This window comes from Myxocyprinus asiaticus, chromosome 3 (assembly GCF_019703515.2).
Source record: "Myxocyprinus asiaticus isolate MX2 ecotype Aquarium Trade chromosome 3, UBuf_Myxa_2, whole genome shotgun sequence".
NCBI classification, from domain to species: domain Eukaryota; kingdom Metazoa; phylum Chordata; class Actinopteri; order Cypriniformes; family Catostomidae; genus Myxocyprinus; species Myxocyprinus asiaticus.
The window spans coordinates 32,400,827-32,415,227 of record NC_059346.1 but is presented as its reverse complement, the minus strand read 5'-3'; the positions used below and the strand labels follow the sequence as shown (position 1 = coordinate 32,415,227).

The 14,401-nt window shown below is 38.5% G+C and overlaps 1 protein-coding gene across 1 annotated transcript; it reads left to right on the top strand.

The window, feature by feature from the left end:
- Positions 1-3,627: 3,627 nt before the first annotated feature.
- On the top strand, positions 3,628-6,742 carry h3f3c (H3 histone, family 3C). The gene is made up of 4 exons (XM_051674406.1): positions 3,628-3,757; positions 4,678-4,821; positions 4,989-5,142; positions 5,341-6,742. Exons 2-4 carry the CDS (start codon positions 4,694-4,696, stop codon positions 5,467-5,469), a joined length of 411 nt encoding a protein of 136 aa, XP_051530366.1. The 5' UTR covers positions 3,628-3,757; positions 4,678-4,693; the 3' UTR covers positions 5,470-6,742.
- Positions 6,743-14,401: the final 7,659 nt, after the last annotated feature.

The window sequence follows — 14,401 nt, the reverse complement described above, 5'->3', positions numbered from 1 at the left end:
GACTCAGCAACACTCGCAGGCTATGAGACACTTTATGCCGAAACAGAGTAATGTGTCACAGCTGGTTCGCTCCCGCTCTGTTTCGAGCCAGCGCCTGGCCAAAAGCCCCATGCCCACTGCCTCAGCCCCACCACCTGCGAGCCACCAGTGAGCAAACAGAAGCAGCCATATCAGCGCACACCCCGCGCCGGCTGAAAGCCCCCCCGTGCAGCTAAAGCGCTCCTGACGGGCACAGCCCTTTGAAGCAGAATGCAGAGCTCGCTGTTTCTTATGGGTCTGCTCCGAAAACGATCGATTGGAGACACACAACACTGTTCCCCATCTCTCCTCTGTTGTTTGTCGAGAAAGGAATATTGCCATTCACAATATTGTTCAAAATGTTGAAAAAATTCATTCTCCGCCATTGATAAGACTAACGCGTCACCGCCTCCTGTGGAGCGAGCATCATCTCCTTTCCCTGAGAGTGACATATGTCCCAGGCCGTCTGAATTACGGTGCGGACCTATTGTCATGACAAGGGGTGATACTGGGCGAATAAAGACTTCATCCTCAAACTGTCCTGAGGATTTTGGAAATATTCAGCAAAGCAGAAATTGACCTATTTGCCTCAGTGGAGAATACCCACTGTCCCCTCTGGTACTCGAAGTCCCAAGCCCCGCTGGGAGCGGACGCAATGGCCCACAAATGGCCGGCAAAATGCAAATATGCTTGTGCCTAATTCACTCTGTCGTATGCAAAGTCCAAGAGGACAAGGAAATGATTCTATTGGTTGTGCTGAAATGGCTCACTCAGCCATGGTTCCGGAAATGATAGAGATGTTATACAGCTCGCCATGGGAAATACCGCTGAGGAGGGATCTCCTCTCTCAGGCGCAAGGCACAATCTGGCATCCCCAGTCCAAGCTGTGGAACCTGCATGTGTGGCCCCTGAACGGAGCGTGCTAAATGCGCCAGAACTGACACACTCTGTCATGAACACCATTTTACAGGCCAGAGCACCATCCTCTATGTGCTAAAATGGAATGTTTTCACTGATTGGTCTTTCACATGGCAAAGACCCAGTAAACTGCCCCATACATGAAATTCTCATATTTCTTCAAGAGCGATTAGACACAGGACTCACTCCGTCAATGCTCAAAGTTTATGTGGTGATTATATCTGTGTATCACGCACCTGAAGCCAGCGCCACTATAGGCAAACATGATTTAATCATAAAGTTCCTTAGAGGAGCAAGACGATTAAATCCACCTCTGCCAGCTACAGTCCCGAATTGGGATCTAACTTTGGTCCTAAAAGCGCTCACAAGGCCCCCCTTCGAGCCTTTGGACTCTGTTGATTTGCACATGCTCTCCATTAAGACCGCACTACTGCTGGCTCTGGCCTCAGTAAAACGAGTCGATGACTTACATGCACTATCAATTGACAATTCATGTCTGGAGTTTGGCCCGTCTTTCAAAAGCCACTATCAAACCCAGAAAATGCTATGTGCCTAAGGTTCTTACCACGCCCTTCAGAGCGCAAGTGGTTAACCTTCAAGCCTTTTTCCCTCCTCCATTTAATTCGGATGAGGAACAATCCTTGCATTTGTTATGCCCTGTGCTGGCGCTACACGCATACGTTGAGCGTACCCGCCAGTTCAGACTGTCTGATCAGTTCTTTGTTTGCTATGGAGGATGCACGAAAGGAATGTCCGTCTCCAAGCAAAGACTTTCTCACTGGATCGTTGATGCGACTGCCCTGGCTTACGAGTTGCAGGGTAAGATTTGCCCAATTGGTGTTAAAGCACGCTCAACTAGAGGCATGGCCTCCTCATGGGCATGGACGAACGATGTGTCTTTACAAGACATATGTTTTGCAGTAGGATGGTCTTCTCAAAACACATTTGCAAGGCTTTACAACCTAGACGTAATGTCTCTCTCTTCACAAGTCCTCTCTGTTTAGAGCGCTCACTATTTTGTTTATATATACTTATGCCCTTCCCTTTGAGTATGGGCTCCCCATCATTTTACACAACCGCCTGCACATTGTAATTTACCATAAAGTCACAAGCACTTTCATTATAAATAAACTCCCTTCCTGAATGGGTTTGTGAAGGGGTTAATTCATACTATATGACTATAGTTCATTTATTCATTCTGAGTGCTCCCCACAGGCCCAACATGAGGGTCATTCACTTCCGGCATAATCATGCTGGTCGCTGTCCTGCGGGACTGTGGCATCATCTTTCCTCTCTGGAAAGTTATGTCGTGTAGTACGGGGTGATGGGATTCTGTTTCCCATATGCGTTAGCAAACGCAATGTCAAGTGTACTGAGTCGTAAGGGAACGTCTCGGTTATGTACGTAACCTTGGCTCCCTGAGACAAAGGGAATGAGATATTGTGAACGCTGGCCGCACAACAAGACTCAGAGTTCTTTTGAGGTGCAAGCGATGTGCTCCTTGTCCCTCAGTCAGAAAATTCTGAGGAATGGTGTTTGCGCGCTTACTTTTATAGCGGACAGCTTCATGCCTAAAAGGGTTGGGCTCAAACACAATAGCCAATATTAGAATATGCACAATATGTGTGGAAGGACACTCCCCATATGTGTTAGCAAACGCAATGTCTCATTCCCTTCATCTCAGGGAACCGAGGTTACATACGTAACAGAGACGTATTACTGAAAGAAAATGGAATATAATGCAAAATCATATTTACATTACTATTGAATTTTAAACTAATTTTTTTTACTGATGTCTCCAAGACTATCACAAATCATTCGCACAATTTCAACAAAACCTTATCTATGTTTTTATGATAGATAATTTTACATTGGTATTACATTTAAATCAGCAGAATTCGCAACAACAATGTTCAACGCATTATTGAAATCCAAATGTTTAAGTTTGCAAGCAATAAAAACACATCTACAAGATCAATGAATATAACATTTAGCAACAACGCAGTACTGGGCCGATAAGGCAAGTGAAAGTTCTGTCAATTGGCCTGAAACCCATTCACACTGGTCCTGGACCAGTGGGTCATCCTTGAATGAGTATGAATGATCTAGGATTACAAATAGCCGACACACAAAGATACATCTGAGGCATACATTATGGCCCCAAAACTATTCTGTATACATAATCAAAGAACTGAAAATACCTCAGGTATAGGTGTCAACATGAAAATTAAAAATACTTTGTCAATTTTAGATAACAACCAAAAGCTATTTAATGAAAATAAATGGACAATGTGTGTTAATTTTCTTCTCTTTGCTCTAAACACTGGCCTTAATTGAGAAAGTATAAATATGTCAAATCAAATACGGTCACTTTGATTGACTAAACCAGATTACTACGAGTAATGGTGGATGAACCCATCAACCTGTCTTCTGGAAACTTGATGACCTCTCTCTCTCTCTCTCTCTCTCGATGGAACAAAATCACAAAAACAAAGGATTTGACGTAAAATTTAAAAAATATATATGCTAACACAGTGCTTCAATCAATAGTTAATATTAATCGTTTGTTGTTGTTGTTTTGTTTTTTGCTTTTATATTTTACTAAAATGAAACGGACCGTAATCGTAATATAATAGGGACTGAAAAAGTGGGCAATTTTATGTTTGCAGTTTTTTGAGGTGCATTCTGGGAGAAAATTATTGACATAGCGGCCATTTTGGCTCTGGCCGCCCGTTCTCATTGTGAGAGATAGTAAATACTGACACTGCCATACAAGCCGAGCACATATTTCACCGCGCGAATTAAAACACGTTCACCTGAGGTAAGTGGCCCAATGCATCACCGTCTCCTCTCTGATATACTTTTCCACAGCTTTGTGAAACTTTCTTGCAGAATAATGTTTGTTTTAAGCGTTAAAACATTAAAATCTCATCGTCTGAAAATGAGAAAGCCGATGGCGAGACGCGAGAGAAATAGACTCTCCTTTGCGTGTCGGAGGACACAGTGAAATCCGTCCCACTTTCATGTGTGTATATTTACTTCGGTGAAACGACGTAAATTCAAGGCAAATATTCCTTCTAAGCAGTTATTTAGTTACCCAAGGTTGCCTGTTACAGTATTGTGTTTTATTAGTTGCGGTGCGTGCAGTAGATTTTGAATTATATTTCAAAGTTTGCGTCCTCCCCTGTGCCTCAGTGCATGGACTCTCTCCAGTTGCTGTTCAAATTGCAGCCATAATCTTGCGGTTTAGGGCGGGGCTTAGACGCTCTGATCTGCCCCCACAACTGGCAGAGAAGTCTGTGATTGGCTAGTTTATTGGTGTCCTCAAATGTTACTGGGTACTGCTTTTATTGTTATTTTACGGTCTCCTTGGATTGTTTCAAAGGCTGTGTCAGCCTACGTTGAGTGGTTGCTTTTAATTATTCTGAATAATCTGACCTGCTGGAGGAAGTGGCCTGAAAGAGAAAATGGAACAGGGAGTCAAATAGCAAAACTAGTGTAAAAGTAGACAAATATTTTTGCAGAAATTTATGTAATTTATGGTTTACCCGGTTTGTGCGCAAGACTCAAAAATTAGCATTGAACAAGTAAGAGAAAGTACCATAGAGGATGTTAATTTAGTCCAAATAAAGTTATAGGGTGTTTTACATTCCTGGCTTGCATGTCATAAATCCACCAATGACTTCCCTTCTTGCAACTGTGTTCTAATATAGTTTTTTTTTTTTCCTCTCTATCTCTTAGGTGATATCAACTAGCAATGGCCCGTACTAAGCAGACTGCTCGTAAATCCACTGGAGGAAAAGCTCCCCGTAAGCAGCTGGCGACCAAAGCTGCCCGCAAGAGCGCACCCTCTACTGGAGGAGTCAAGAAACCTCATCGCTACAGGTGACATTTCAACAGTGACACACCAAACCAAAGCTTAGGTTGTTAGTTTGACACATGCATGCGGTCAGGCTTACAATTGCACATGGACTCAACAAAAAAAAAAAAAGTTTTTATTACTGGGATGACCACTGCATTAAGCCTCTTTCCTCTCTTTGTGTGGTCTACAGGCCCGGTACTGTGGCTTTGCGTGAGATACGTCGGTATCAGAAGTCCACTGAGCTGCTGATCCGTAAGCTACCATTCCAGCGTCTGGTTCGTGAGATTGCCCAGGACTTCAAAACTGACCTACGCTTCCAGAGCGCTGCCATTGGTGCACTGCAGGTGTGTGTGTGCATGTAGCTTGCATAAATATCTGTTATATTGGCTTGCTTTTTACTTTTATTTATTACATATATGTTTAAACTTTTTTTGCATGTATGTATTTTTGTTGGTCCTGTTTAAAGTCCTGTCCTGTTTATTTTTTTTAACATGTAGAAATATGTAATGCACTGATCAGTTTTGTGTGTTGGTTTTTTGCAGGAGGCCAGTGAGGCATACCTGGTCGGTCTGTTTGAAGACACTAACCTGTGTGCCATTCACGCCAAGCGTGTTACTATCATGCCCAAAGACATCCAGCTGGCACGCCGCATACGCGGAGAGCGTGCTTAGACGCTCCCCTTCTTTCTATTGGCCTCTTTATTTCTTTTCGTCTCTCCACTTGTTCTCCTCCTGCTTTTCTTGGTAGAGTTTAGAATATCAGTGATGGGGAGTAACTGTGTCTCAGTCTGCTAGTGCTGTCTAAATGACACGTAGGGTAACTATATGTGCATGTAACAGGTGCTGCTGATCACACACCCCCACATACACACACACATACACTTACACAAACACACACACACATTCACATTGGGAGTGTAAACGAGGTCCACTCATGCCCGGCTTTGGCCACACATTCAACATGTGTGTAATGAGAGTGAGTCTTCCCCCACACACATTCTTCACTGTTGAGAAAGAAGAACAGGGTGGTATCTGAGGTCAGTCTGCTTAAGGGGAGCGGAAAACTTCCACAGCAGGGTGCTACTAAAACTGCCTCAGTCCACCTTTACTGAAACCTATCCTTACCGGTCTACCTTAAAACCCCAAATTGCTTACCTTTTTAACACTTCTAAATCCTAGACCTGTCCAGCCCATACAAGTTCTTCCTCCAACTGTCTTGCCCTTACTTGTCCCCATCTGTCCTTCATAGTGGAGGTGAGTGTGGGGTTGGACCTGTTCTCTGTGTGAGTGTCTGTGGGTAATGTAATCAGCAAAGCAGAATCGTATTCAACTGCAAATCAGCATCTATTGGTTAAAAGATGTTACTTGTAATATTGATTATGACTATTATTGTTGATATGGTGTCTTTTTTTTTCTTCTTCTTTTTTACAATGCATACATCAATTGTTCTTACCACTGTTAGAGAAAAAAAAAAAAGTTAATCCGCTGAATCAGTTTGAACTGGTCTTTTTATTTGATTTGATTGTTTTTCATATTGTAGTAAAAGCCGATCCTGCTCCTCCTGTTATAAATTCAGGCAGCCACAGGGGGCGCTCTAAACCAGCCTCTCATTCATCCTCACTGTTCAACAAACATCCTACTCTCCTGTCTTTCTCCCTCTTACACTTTTGTCAGTTTAAAGATCGGCAGTAGAGTCACAAAGTGTAGCAAAAATAATCTTTGTTTAGAACTGTAGTACTGAGTCTTTCACCTTGTTTGGGTAGAACTTTAATCCTTCCCTCTCGTGATACACAATGTAACCTCATGTTTGTGCTCCTTTTTTTTATTTTTTATTTTTTTTTATTATTATTATTATTATTATTATTATTCGGAAATTTAAATAAGCTGATCTTTGTATTTTCCAGACTTCTCATATTCTGGTGGTAATAAATAGATGTTACACAAATTGTTTTTTTAGTGTCATAAACACACTAACACAGTTGAACACATGACCTAGAGGGTATTCCAGAAGCAGGTTTAGCGACTTATCTGGGTAAGTTAACTCCAAGTAAGTGGATAACCTCAACTTTCGGTTCCAAAAACCAAGGTAACTTCAGGGTTTGGTAGTAGCCATAGCAACTTGATGTTCCAGAGTTAGTTTATTTCAGGTAAATGTCAGTATGTTTCAAACATTGTTGGCACATGCATGACCATTTGATAGTGACAATGGGTGTGGAAGCTCAGAATATGCACAATATTATACTTTTAAAGCATTATTATTATATGTAGCAATCTGTACTTTACCTCACAAATATTCTTCTGCTCGGCATTTCTAGTTTCACATCACTGATTTGCATTCAAAAGTGAACAAATTGTGTATACTGTGCTTTTTTTAAAATGGGAAATATATAATATTGTAATACTGAAACACATGGGAAATGCCTCCACACTGTAAAGAGAGGGCTTTATGTATTTATATTTAGCCCTTCTAATAAATAATTGTATTTCATGAAATTAATAATATTAACATATATATAATTATCATGAAATTAAAGAACCCACATTCTTTTTACAGTTCTCTGGCCAATGAATGTTAATATGTTATAAAATTACATTCCATAGTATCAATATGCAGGTAATGTCTACCAATTCAAAGCTTAAGCAATACAATTCTTCACTCATTCTTCACTAACCAGATAATATGTGATCATTTCATGGACCACAGATATAGCATAGAGGTTAGAGATTTGATTTCTTATCACTTTAATTCATGTACATAAGAAATGCACAAATTTACAGACTTGTTCATTGTACTCTATTATCTGAAAATATAAATGAGACATACTGTCATTAAGAGTAACCTACAGCGTCCTCCTTTAGCTGATGGTCAGGTGATTCAATGACAAGATGTATCTTTCTGATGCTCAGCCTCCTCTACTCCATTAGAAACTGTATATGGTCCTTCTCTGTATTACAATTTTAATATGGACCTTTTACAGCTTCCTTTACAACTAGGAAGGGATGAGAGTTACTTTTCCCTAATGTTGAGATCATGAATATGTATATATAATGTATAACATGATATTCAATTAAAACAACATTTCATTTAGTACCAATATGTTGGAGTCAGATGGACCCAAAACGAGACTGCCCAGATATGGCCTTTTAGGAGACAAACAAGCTAGTTTTAATGACACACCAAAATAAGAAAAGAACATAAAGGACATATAACTCTGTGGGCCTCCCATCATTCTCCACCTCTGTTACAGCAGATCTTCATCTTAAAATGCACATGAATAATCATCTGTGGCCTACTGATAAGCATTAGATTTAATCTATGGAAAATGATGGTAACTGTGGGAGATCCTACAGTTGAAAAAGGGTCTATTAATACAATGAATCAATCAGCAACTGTGGGAAATGGAAGATGAAATGATGCTAATTCAAAGAAAGTTTCAGAAACCCCAATGGTATTAAAAAATAAATAAATAAATAAAAAGTTCACATGACAGCCTACAATAAAATAAAATTAGCATGCACAGTACACAGTAAATACCAGTAAAATTAACCTTAAAATAAAAAAATATAGGAATAGCCTATTATTATAATATGATATATATTATATAATATATTTTAATAGTGCAAACAAATAACAACGGTTGACCTATTAAAAATTAATGTTGAATTAAGCTTTTACAAGTATGGTAAATCTTTATATTTTTATAAATTCATGCATTGATTCAGTATACTTTCCATCAAGCAAACTCTCAGTCCTAAACCGATGCAGCCCCTATCGCTATTATGAATGTTGCATGGCCAAAGTTGGAACATGTTAATTAGCAATGAAAACTGTAGTTTAGTGAAATATGTAGGTTTAAAATCTAGAGCAGATATGTTCATATACATTTTTCTGGTCTTTATTTTAATACTTAATGTGTAGCTCTACCGGCTGAAGTAAATGTTACACAAGATGCATTCTAGCCTGTTTTGGTGTGCCAGCATCTGCAGGAAAATAGAAGTTTAGGAGAATCCATTATTCAACAGCTGTTGAGCAGTGTCTATATCTCAACAGCCTGATTGCTGTTTATTTAACTTCCTTTAACCAGAAAGTGAAACTGGTTACTACTCTGATTTATTTATTATTTTTCTGCGAATTTCGGTGGGTTGAAATTTGCAGGGAAAATTTTCCTTTGGAGAAGCAATATTTTCCACCGCAGTGTTTACACTCCTTAGGAAAGTTACGACTTACTTTTAGTTGTCTCTTCACATAAAAATAAGATAGGAGACATTATTGATTATAAGATCAATATTTAAAGGTGTATTTTTTTTTTTTCCTTATTAAAAAAGTTTGACTCCTTAAGTAATAAACAGAAATTTGAAACATATGTAAAAAATCATTAGCACTCCAGTCATACCAGTTACCTTATAAAAGCTGTTTTATTCTGCATGGAGAGGGTCCCCTCATGGGAGCTGCCATGTTAGGATCACATGACCAGTCAAATAAAACTAGCTTAATCTCAGTAACTGCCCTGTTATTGGACACTTTCACTCGTGAATTAAATTAATCATGGTTGACTGTGAAGAGTGAATTTCTACAATGGCATCAGTAACTGAAAACTAATGAGGGGGGGTGCTAATTTAGAAGACAGCAGCATGCACGTATAATTTGATCAAAATACAACAGGAAGAATGTTTCCCAGAGCACAGTACTCAGAGTCAAAAATATTAAAGTCCACTTTCTCCTCTGGTTCTCTCACACAAGGAATATTTCATTGAGCACCAGCATCTGATTTTGTCACTGAGGAGTATTAGTGGTTGTTCATGTGTTTGTGATATTTGTTACCCTAATAGTATGGCTACTCTAATTTCAAGGACTTTCACCATGAGACAGTTGTAGAAATTAAGGTTGAACTGAATTATTTGGTAGGAATATTTTGTAGTGATACATGGTTTAAATCAGACAAGGCTACTGTGGGGCCTGACACCAATTTAACTGATGTCTCTTCACTGAGATTCTCTGCCGATCACCGTTACAATGAAAATGTCAATAACCAGCAGAGGGGGCTATTTCTTTACAGCAGACTATATAAAGTCACAGAGAAATAGACATGCGCTTTATGACATATTAGACTTCTGAAGTTGTGTGATATGTTTGTCCTCCTCTGGCTCATAGGTGAGAGAATAGTGAATTTCAAGTGAATTTACAGGGATGCAAACACCTTTTTGAAGCTAATTTGCCCAATTGTTTGGTACAATTTTCTGCATTTTTGGCCTACTTATAAAATCACTTGAAATGGGCACTTTAAGTTTGAACTTAAGATATATTTAAAAAAACAAACCGAATAATTATTGTAAACGATAGCCCTATTTAATGTTTCTTTCTGTCTGGTAACTCCTGCCACAAGGTGTTTTTGGACAAACATGTCTAAGCTACTGTCTTCCATACAATAAATGTCAAAATGGGTTTTCAAGCTCCAAAAAAGCATAAAATCGTTGTAAAGATATTATATATATATATATATATATATATATATATATATATATATATATACACTGGTGGCCAAAAGTTTGGAATAATGTACAGATTTTGCTCTTATGGAAAGTAATTGGTACTTTTATTCACCAAAGTGGCATTCAACTGATCACAATGTATAGTCAGGACATTAATAACGTGAAAAATTACTATTACAATTTGAAAAAAAAAAAAATCAGAACTTCTTAAACTACTTCAAAATGTTCAGCGTGCAGCAATGACAGCTTTGCAGATCCTTGGCATTCTAGCTGTCAGTTTGTCCAGATACTCAGGTGACATGCCATAGATGTGGCTGTCTTGTTGGGCACTTCTCAAGCACCTTACAGTCTAGCGGATCCCACAAAAGCTCAATGGGGTTAAGATCCATAACACTCTTTTACAATTATCTGTTGTCCAATGTCCAGGGTTGGGAGGGTTACTTTTGAAATGTATTCCACTACAGATTACAGAATACATGCTGTAAAATGTAATTTGTAACGTATTCTGTTAGATTACTCAAGGTCAGTAACGTATTATAAATACTTTGGATTACTTCTTCAGCACTGGTAGATTTTTTAACTTGTTTTGACTATAAAAACATATGAATGTATAATGTCTAGAAATAGCATTTTAGCTTAGTGTAAAGCTGACAAATTACACAAGGTTTATTTCTATTTCTTCTGCTCCAAACTTACTTCAAACTTATTTCTCTGTCTGCTCGTATGAATGTAACACATCATAAGAAAGTGTTTCACCGCTGTTCAAATGCACTTTGGATCGCATCATTTATATGTATAAATGTTTTCCATCTGAAAGGACTAAATATTAAATGAAACAAATGACAATAAAATGCAAAGTAATCTCTTCAGTAATCAAAATACTTTTTGAATGTAACTGAATTCTAAATACCAATTATTTAAATTGTAACTGTAGTGGAATACAGTTACTTATATTTTGTATTTTAAATACATAATCCCGTTACATGTATTCCATTACTCCCCAACCCTGCCAATGTCTGTGTTTCTTTGCCCACTCTAACATTTTCTTTTTGTTTTTCTCTTTCAAAAGTGGCTTTTTCTTTGCAATTCTTCCCATAAGTCCTGCGCCCCTGAGTCTTCTCTTTACTGTTGTACATGAAATTTGTGTTGAGCGGGTAGAATTCAATGAAGCTGTCAGCTGAGGACATGTGAGGTGTCTATTTCTCAAACTAGAGACTCTGATGTACTTATCCTCTTGTTTAGTTGTACATGTGGCCTTCCAAATCTCTTTCTGTCCTTGTTAGAGCCAGTTGTCCGTTGTCTTTGAAGACTGTTGTATACACCTTTGTATGAAATCTTCAGTTTATTTTGACAGTTTCAAGCATTGTATAGCCTTCATTCCTCAGAACAATGATTGACTGATGAGTTTCTAGAGAAAGCTGTTTCTTTTTTGCCATTTTTGACCTAATATTGACCTTAAGACATGCCAGTCTATTGCATACTGTGGCAACTCAAAAACAAACGCAAAGACAATCTTAAGCTTCATTTAATGATATAATGGCAAGTGATTTTCTAGTACCAAATGATCAATTTAGCATGATTACTCAAAGATAAGGTGTTGGAGTGATGGCTGCTGGAAACGGGGCCTGTCTAAATTTGATCAAAAATGAATAGTGATGGTACTGTTTTTTACATCAGTAATGTCCTGACTGTTCTTTGTGATCAGTTGAATGACACTGGTGAATTAAAGTACCAATTTCCTTCCGAAACAGCAAATCTGTACATTATTCCAAACATTTGGCCGCCAGTATATCTATGTGCTATGCTATATCGGTGAACAATATGCTGGAAACTATGTTGTTATTCACTGAAAATCTTTTCTTGAAAATTGTGATCACCATTCACTTTCATTGTCTGGAAAAGAGCCGATTGGACATTTACTTCTTTGATGTGTAGACATACTGTATGTCAGGGGTGTCCAAACTTTTTCGGTCGGGGGCCAAATGATGAAAAAAAGTACAAGGTGCCACAGGCCGTATCACTATAATAATTTAAAAATGGCTAGAAGCTACTAGATTGCCACTATGCATAATATTTATATTGTATAATTAATATAATGCAAGGTTTAATCATAATTTGTGCTCTATGGTATGCTTGTAGGCCCTACAGGGCCCTACAAAGGATAGGGTATTTCACTCACAAAGAACTCTTATAATGGAACAGTGATGCATCTTATACAAAGTATTATACTCATTTATTTATATTTATATCTTTTTGACGTATTTTTGAAGTATCTAACCTGATGACAATCCTTTAATAAATGCATAATTCTTTCTGCGGGGCGCTTCATCCTTAGAAATAAGGAGTATTTCAAACTCCTGTTGAACTTTGCCAGTGGATGAAACTGGTGACGACACAGAATACACTAGCGGAGACGATGCGCTGTGAATAGCAGCTGCACGTGATAGCGATATCCAGTGCTCAGAATATGAATTTCATATAATTTCTCCATAGCGGGCCAAATTCTGTTCTATTTCTAAAGTATCTCACGGGCCGCCTCGGAGCAGTCGGAGGGCTGCAGATGGACTTTGGAGACCCCTGCTGTATGTAGACATATGCAGTATGATACTTAACCAGCACTTACCAGCGCTACCCAGAGCATGAACACACTCTCTCTCTTTCACACACGTGGATGTATACAAAAATGAATATGCTCCAGAAAAATGTAAAAGAGAAAAATAATAATAATAATTGAAATTGAAATTTAAATATGTATTGGGTGTGTGGTAATGTAGTTAAAAATGAGAATTCTGTCATGATGTACTCAGCATCATGTCTTTTAAAACCCATGTTACTTTATTTTTTCAGTGCGTTTGTGGGTTATATATGTGTGTGTGTTTATTTGCGTGTGGAATTTGTTAGATTGGAAAGCTCAGCAGTTTTTCCTTTTGTCTTCTTGCATGAACAACAGACAATCTGTCACAGAGTGAGAGATTAATATCTGGAGACATAGGGGAGGGTGAGAGGAAAAGAGAGTAGATAGATAGATAGATAGATAGATAGATAGATAGATAGATAGATAGACAGACAGACAGACAGACAGACAGACAGACAGATAGATAGACAGACAGACAGACAGACAGACAGACAGACAGACAGATAGATAGATAGATAGATAGATAGATAGATAGATAGATAGATTAAGACAAAAGGCATTTTGGACACTTCCACTGTCTAGAGTTAATGTGATAAACTACACCTGTGTTTCAGCTTGGAAACCTGTTTACATTTTTAGGGAACTGAATTTAAAAAATGGACTAGAAACCCTAAGATAGTTCTAAGAAAAAGTATATTATCATTTGTTTACAGATGCCACATGGTTTGATATTTTGTATCTAATGCAATGTCTTTCCGCCATAAGTGTGACTTAATTGTCCAAATGCATCCAAATACTTTTTGGGGCCACAGTGTCTATGCACTGTGACCTATACATAAATATTTACACACACACACGCGCGCGCACACACACACACACACACGCACAAACATGTTTGTGCGGCTATCCTTATGAGGAGTCTCCATAGACATAATGATTTTTATACTGTATGAACTATAGATTCTATCCCCTAACCCTACCCCTAAACCTAACCCTCACAAAAAACTTTCTGCATTTTTACATTTTCAAAAAAACATTGTTTAGTGATTTTAATTATGGGGACACTAGAAATGTCCTCATAAACCACATTTATAACATAATACCCTTGTAATTACCAGTTTGTAGCCTAAAATAAATGTCCTCATAAACCACCAAACCCGCCCATACACACACACAAACACACACACTCCTTGTCCTGTGCATGTGGTTTTATTCAGGTCAGAGTGGGATTATGAAGAGAGGTTGGGATGGGGGGGTGGATAGAGAATGATTGACAGAGGGCATGAAAGATGGCACTGAGGAGAGACAGAGGCCTGCATGTTTAGAGTGACAGAATTCCACATCTCCACTGTCTTTATACAGGGAAAGTTACGAGAGATGTAGGTAAAGAAAAAGAAAGAGAGATTGGAAGGTGGACTGTCAGGTAATAAATCTGATTGATTGAAGAAGGGTTTAGATTAGAGAGACTGACAGGAGTAG

Bases quoted from the DNA above. Each gene is read 5' to 3' on its own strand.
- h3f3c (XM_051674406.1), top strand. From the start codon at position 4,694: ATGGCCCGTACTAAGCAGACTGCTCGTAAATCCACTGGAGGAAAAGCT. The intron at 4,822-4,988 runs GTGACATTTCAA...TGTGGTCTACAG, and splicing joins AAGAAACCTCATCGCTACAG to GCCCGGTACTGTGGCTTTGC. The intron at 5,143-5,340 runs GTGTGTGTGTGC...GGTTTTTTGCAG, and splicing joins CTGCCATTGGTGCACTGCAG to GAGGCCAGTGAGGCATACCT.